Raw genomic sequence first — 7,306 nt, 5'->3', positions numbered from 1 at the left:
TTAATTTCGTTAAACTTATGAAACTCACCAACTATTCGTAGTTGACCTGTTTTAACATGCTTTTCAGGTAATCAGGTATGAGAAGTAATTTCCTGTGCGTTACGTGTCTGATTGGTGATTGATGTCATGGGCATTTGAGTTAGAAGTAAAGTAATTGAAGAACCGGTTTGATTGTATCACCTAGTTTGTAAAAGATGTTATAACGATATAATATATTGTAAATTAGTTAGTAATGTTTCTTTATGAACAGTGTATTTGATACCAGTTGTATCTGTTGCATTTCTGTTTTACGCTTCCGCAATTTGCTTAACGGGGTGTGACACGAACCGTCCTTCTTTTTCACCAATAAGATCGGAGCTCCCCAAGGTGAAGAACTCGGTCTTATAAATCCTTTCTCTAACAGTTCATCTAACTGTTTCTTTAATTCTTTCATTTCCGTTGGAGCTAGTCTATTCGGGGACTTAGCTATTGGAGCGGTTCCATGTATTAAGTCTATTCTAAATTCAACATCACGCTCCGGTGGTATTCCCGGTAATTCTTCTGGAAATAAATCAGAAAATTCTAAGACAATTGATACGTCTTCTAATTTCTTCTCTTTAGGTTCTTCCGTTACATACACTATGAATGCTAAACATCCTTTACGTAGACATTTATTAGCTTTAATCATCGAGATTAAGCTAACATGACCTCCATATTTGTCTCCGGCTATTTGAATTGTCTTCCCGTTTGTACGAATTTCAATTGCTTTCTTATCACATAAGATACGGGCTTTATTATTAGATAACCAGTCCATACCTAAGACAATATCAAAGCCTGCCAATGTCATGGGTAACAGCTGGACAGGTATGACATGTCCTGCTAATAGAATTTTACCTCTATTCAAAACTTCAGATATTCTAACTTGATTACCGTCGGCCGTTTCTACCATGAGGGATTTGTCTAACTTAACTAAGGGTTCGTTTAATAGGCTACAAAATTTCTTATCTATAAAACTTTGGTTTGCACCCGATTCAAACAAAACTCTAGCATAAACATTATTAACGAGAAACGTACCGGTTATGACTTCCGGCATTTCAGCTGCCTTCTCGGTGTTGAGCATAAAACACGTGCATTTCCTTTCCTACCTTCATTCTTGGTGCCACTACCACTTGCACCTTCTCCTCCAGCTTTCTTCTTCGGACAGTCATTTTGAAAATGTCCCGTTTCTCCACAACCATAACAAGAAATCTTATTCTTCCAACAATCGGTGGTTGCATGACCCACTTGCTTACAATTGGTACAGGTAAGTGACTGATTGAACCTGCACCTTCCAAAGTGTCTTCGGTTACATATCTTACATAACGAGATTGGTGATTGAGAATTCTTCTTCTCCCCATGATATGGTTTCTTGTTGTCCCTTTCATTCTTCTTAAACACAACTTCCTTTTTGAATACATTCTCTTTCTTTTCTTCTTCACGGGTTCTGATTAATCCATTCATCATATATCCAGCCAACTTCATGGCTGAATCAATGGTTTGAGGCAGAGATGATCTGACTATATCTCTAATCGCTTTTGGCAAACCCTAGATATAACGAGTGACCTTGTTATTTTCTGGCGTTACCAAGTGTGGTACTATCCTACAATACTCCAAGAACTTAGTATTGTAGTCCTTAAGATTTGTTCCAACAACTCTATGATTTAAAAACTTGATTTGAATTTCATCTTTTCGTTCATTGGGCAAAACTTCCTGGTTACAAGATCCTTGAATTCTTCCCAACTCAGCTTGTACATATTTAATCTACCCTTGGCTTGAATAAGGGTATTCCACCATTGTAGAGCTTCGCCTTTGAACGATTGGGAGGAATAATGAATTGCTTCTTCCTCAGAGCACATATTAATGACATTAATGACTTCCATTTCTTCAAGCCATCCCAGTGCAACAATAACACCATCGCTTCCATCAAAATTCTTGGGCTTAAACATTTGGTATGTCTTGTAACTACAACCTTTCTTAGTCTTTTGTTTCTTGGCTTTCTTCTCCTCATAATCGCTATCAGCATTAGAGCTGACATGTTCTTCTTCTTCATTTTCTTCTTCTTCTTCTTGCTTAAACTTATTAGATTTCTCATTGCTCGATGTTTCCTTCTTTCTCATAGTCTCGAGCATAGCGGGAAAAGCTTCGACAATTCCTCTTGCAATCAGTTCTTGCATATCCTTTTTTCTCACGAATTGATCAACAGCAGGAGGGGTAACATTCACTTCCTGATTTTCAACAACTTGGTTCTCGACATTTTTCTTTAGTCTCCCTCTCGTGTTCCTTGAGGGTCCACTATTGACTTCCACGTACGAATTTCCTCTTTTTGACATTCTATAGACGAGAAAATAGGAGATAACTATTAGTTACTAATTCTAAGATTTTACCAAAGGCATATATCTTATCCGTACGTTCATGTACTTAAATTAGTCAAAGCCTAAGTAGTTTATCAAATACTTAATTTGCTAAAACCGATGGTTCTGATACCAACCTGTCACACCCCGCCTTCGGGCCTAGGCGTGTGACCCACAGTTGGTACCACTTTTGTCAATTTATCAAAGTTTGCAGCGGAAAATGTTAATTTAAAATATTTAATTTCATAACAAAAGGGATTTAAACACCCTTGATTGTTTTACAAAAATTACTTGTTTAAGAACAAGTTTAATATATATATGCCTCAATACAAAATTTGGTGAGCCACCAGCTGTAAACTATGCCTAGTGTTCTTCTATCTTCATTGTCATATCCATCACTATTCCTTACTCCTGATTACCTGAAAACAGTTTCAAAATACGTCAGCTATATGCGGGTGAATACGCTGACTCAATAAAACATTTTCACAATTCGTAATGATACAACACCAATAGTGTTCAACGACTCAGTGGGTCTCAATCCCATCTCATCGGAACTAAACATACGCACAAGCCAAATAATCGGACTTCACTCGCCCTAGAGACAGTCACTTGCCTCATGGTCAGTATGTCTGTAGTGTGCCCACTACAGTACATATATGTAAGGATCCAGACACATGTGTATTTTAGCCTGAGTGTTTAGTACTACCTTGTATCAAAACGTGTTAGAGGATTTGAACCAACCCTCATGTAAATATTTCCATAACTCTTTTGCATATGGATAACAGTCCATAGTTTCAAAGAGTAAATATATTTTCAAAATATACAGTACATAGACGTATTCACGTCATAAAACATTTCACACTATAAAAAGGTTTGGACGTATTCACCTTTTGTTGATTTCAAGATTTCTCAACAACAGATGTCTGATCTTTATCTCGGACCTATAGTACGAGAATAACATTCTATAAATAACTAGATCTACAATCTAGCTATAGACCTTAAGTCAATTTGCCTAACATTTACCTTGATATTCATTTCATTTTGTAAAACATTGATATGCTACGTTTCTTCATCATGAAGAAACGTATGTATCAAGTTTCTTCTTTCATAACTAACATCTTTATAAAAATAAAGAGTAACATTTCATCAATAATCTTATCTTATGAAAGCTTATATTTCACTTACTTACCTGATCGAGGTATAGACTATACCCTTAACTGGGGTCTAAGCCATTAAATAATAATAAAATAATAACTTAAGCAGAATCCCTACCTTACGCGGGTATTTTGATTTGCCTAAGCCTTGTACAAGTAGCACTTCTATTTAAACCGTCAGAACCTTGTTTCGAACTCGTTTAACCACTCGACGGAGCGTCTAAACTTCAATTCATGCACGTTTTACGAGAAATCGGGATCACGGAACCTCACAATGATTGGCACGTCTCCCAAGGTTTTGTGTGTGAAAGTGAGTGTGAAAATGAGATGAAAATGCTTCAAACCCGTAGCCCCCTTTTATAGGCAAAGTTTTGACCACCATCGCGTAGCGCGATGGGGTTTTCCCCCGGGTCATCGCGTAGCGCGACGCCGCAATCCACCAGAGATTGCCACGTGTTGACACGTGGTTGATCCGGTTACTTAACCGGGTCATCGCGTAGCGCGATACCCCCTTCCTTCTGGACCATCGCGTAGCGCGACGCCCCTTTTTCTAAACTCATGGGAAACTTCATCGCGTAGCGTGATGATCTAATCAGTATACCCGTCGCGTAGCGCGACGGGTCTGGAAATCAGAATTTTTATTTTTAGTCCTTGAACTTTAGCATATTGTCAATTCTTGGTCGATCTTCCATAGTTCAAAAATACTAAAGCGGCCCTTATGCGGCTCGCGGCGATGCAAGCGTGTGAAGTGCTAAGTGCGCCATCAAAACGACACATTACGCCCATCGCCCGAGTCCGTGCGCGTGCGCGTCGGGTGCTTCGCGCCCTCCGCTAGGACTAGTGAGAGTGGTTAGCCCCATAAGAACATTACCATGGAAAACTCTTTTCTTATAAAGTGCTTTTATTTCTTTCCCACCTTCAATGTGGGATGGAGTTTTCTTACTTATTCCCTTAACATAGTATGCTTCCTTTTCTTTATCATACCTTTTCCTATTACCTTTCTCATGATTATTTTTGGTCCTTTATCTTTTATAAACTTGTCAAATTTGGACCTAAACTTTGTGGGTGTTACATATACCTTTGATGTCGATAATCTTCCAAGCAATAGCCTCCTTGTGCGCCCTGAGCAGCTTCAACAGCTTCATCTTCTCGCCCTCCTCAGTGAAGAAGCAATAATCACTAGAAACTTTCTCTCCTCGTCCAAAAACGCGTACTCCAAGTGAGTGGGTAGATCTTTAAGTTCTAATGAAGAAGGAGGACTCTCGACGGAAGGTTGGTCCTTTGAATCGACTCGCACAATCTCAGTCGATATGTCGGAATCAAGGGAGGACGACTCAGCGTCAACATCAGATGGCCGTTCGGTCATGGCGACCATCTCAACTTCTGGAATCTCCCTATCTAGAATCTGTGTGTCTAAGGCGGAGCCTTCACAGATGTCACTGAAAAACTCCCCCACATAAGTCATGATCGTATCAATGAAGTATAGGGAGTCATCAGTCGATTGGGATGCTTGAGTGACTGTCGAACGTCAAACGTGACGTTCTCATCCCCAACTCGAAGAATCAATTTACCGTCGCAAACGTCGATCAACGCTTGCACGGTAGCAAGAAAAGGTCTGCCTAGAATGAGCGGAACACTATCGTCTTCGTTCATATCAAGAATGACGAAGTCCACCGGGAAGATGAACTTGCCGATACGAACGAGCATATTCTCAACAATCCCACGCAGATATTTTACGGATCGATCCGCCAGTTGAATGCTCATCCTCGTAGGCCTCGGCTCTCCCAGACCTAATCTACTGAAAACAGAATACGACATAAGGTTAATGCTGGCCCCAAGGTCGGCCAATGCATGACTAACCGTATCATCGCCTAAGATGCAAGGAATCGTGAAACTCCCAGGATCGGCCATCTTTTTAGGCAACTTGCTCTGCAGAACAGCAGAGCATCCAGCACTAAGAGGAACGGAAGAGACTTTAACTAACTTCTGCTTATTAGTGAGAATGTCCTTGTGGAACTTGGCATATTTAGGCATCTGAGTCAATGCCTCAAGGAATGGAACGTTTAGATGAAGTTGCTTAAGGAGTTCTAAGAATTTGGCGTTCTGCTCCTCGTCTCTGTCCATCTGAAGTCTCCCTAGATATGGCAATTTGGGCTTAAAAACTCTTAGTGGTGATTTGGCTTGCTTCTCGGCCTGTGCTGTACTTGATGGGCTGCGCCTCTGGTGCACCTTGGCCGGCAGAGACTCCATCTGAATCTCCTCGTCTACCTGCTCCTCTACATCGACCGCAGGCTGGTCGACAACTCCTTCTGTAGTCACCTCCTGAATCACGGGCTCGTCACGTGCCCCTGCACCACTCCTAGTAATCACAGCTTTCGCGAATCCTCTCGGGTTTTGCTCGGTATTGCTCGGAAGTGTAACCGGCGGCCTCTCATTTAAACGACTAGCTATCTCTCCTATCTGCCTCTCTAGATTCTGAATCGATGCTCCCTGATTTTTCATGAAGGTTTTGTGCTCACGGAATTTCTCTTGGGTTTCCTTATGACGGGAATCTTCTCATGTCATGAGCTGGGATAGCATCTGTGTCTGATGTGCCATCATCTCCTCTAAGGTGGGCTTCTTCTCTTCACTGCTCGGCCCCTCGACGGAATCCTTGAATAGGCTTTGACGTTGCTGGGAGTCGGATTGATTTCTGTTCCTCCAGTTTGAGTTTTGATTACTTCTCCATCCCGAATTATAGGAATTTTGGTTTCGGTTTGGATAGCTTATGAAGTCAACAGCCTCTTCCTGAAAACCTACGGGGCACTTATTCGTATCATGGCCCCCTCTACAAATCTCACATAGCTGACTCTTTACCTGCAGGTCCTTCACCATCTTCGTTAATGCCTCCACCTGTGCCATAAGTGCGGTGTTCGTGTCGACCGGATGTACGCCACGTGATAGAGAGTCGACGCTCTTGGTACTCCTAGCCGGTGGTCGCTGGTATCCACTCATGGCTAACCCATTTAGCAAGTTGCCTCCCGCAGCCGTGTCAAGCATACTCTGCTTTGCGTACGTCACTCCGTTACAGAACTTCTCGACAACTGCCCAGTCTTGTAGGCCATGGTTCGGACATAATGCTAGCGGATTTTTGAATCGCTCTCATGCCTCATAGAATGTCTCGGTGTCCTTCTTTGGAAAGAATGAATTTGATTTCGCAAAACGAGCGGCTTTAGCCGGAGGATAGTATTTTTCGAGAAATTGAGCTTGCATAGCGGCCCAAGTAGCTATGGACCCCTATGGGAGGGATTCAAGCCACAGGCTAGCCTGATCAACGAGTGAGAATGGAAAGACGCGAATCTTGATAGCATCTTCAGAAACGCCGGTAAGATTGAATGTGTCGCAAATACGAGCAATGCGAGTGAGATGAGAATGCGGATTTTCATGGATCAACCCGTGAAATTGTGCAGAATGTGAAATAGTGTTCAGAATATTAGATAGAATCTGCCAATTCGTGTTTACTGCGATAGCTGGTGGAATGATGCTGGATCTCGCACCAGCATTGGCCGGACGGGCCCGGTCTGCAACGGTTCTCCTCGGTGGTGGTACTGCCTCACCCATCTCTTCTGTTGCTGAAAGTGCCTTAGATCGCCTATGAAACTCACATTCGGGTTCAGAAAAAGGTTTTAACTCGGATGGTCCCTGCGAACGTGTGTGTGGCATGCACTAGTGAGATAAATAGGTGTAAGCTCAAATAAAGGGCAAATAATTTTTTTTAAGTAGCACGTAGAGCCCCAAACTACA

General features: G+C 41.9%; 1 protein-coding gene across 1 annotated transcript; it reads right to left on the bottom strand.

Moving 5' to 3' along the window:
* Positions 1–4,984: 4,984 nt before the first annotated feature.
* On the bottom strand, positions 4,985–6,025 carry LOC143582519 (uncharacterized). The gene has a single exon (XM_077065060.1). It carries the CDS (start codon positions 6,023–6,025, stop codon positions 4,985–4,987), a length of 1,041 nt encoding a protein of 346 aa, XP_076921175.1.
* Positions 6,026–7,306: the final 1,281 nt, after the last annotated feature.

The sequence above is a fragment of the Bidens hawaiensis genome, unplaced genomic scaffold, assembly GCF_021521415.1.
Source record: "Bidens hawaiensis isolate Kalapana, Puna unplaced genomic scaffold, B.hawaiensis_p1.1 tig00031772_1, whole genome shotgun sequence".
Taxonomy (NCBI): domain Eukaryota; kingdom Viridiplantae; phylum Streptophyta; class Magnoliopsida; order Asterales; family Asteraceae; genus Bidens; species Bidens hawaiensis.
This window is presented reverse-complemented; position numbering and strand designations above follow the sequence as displayed.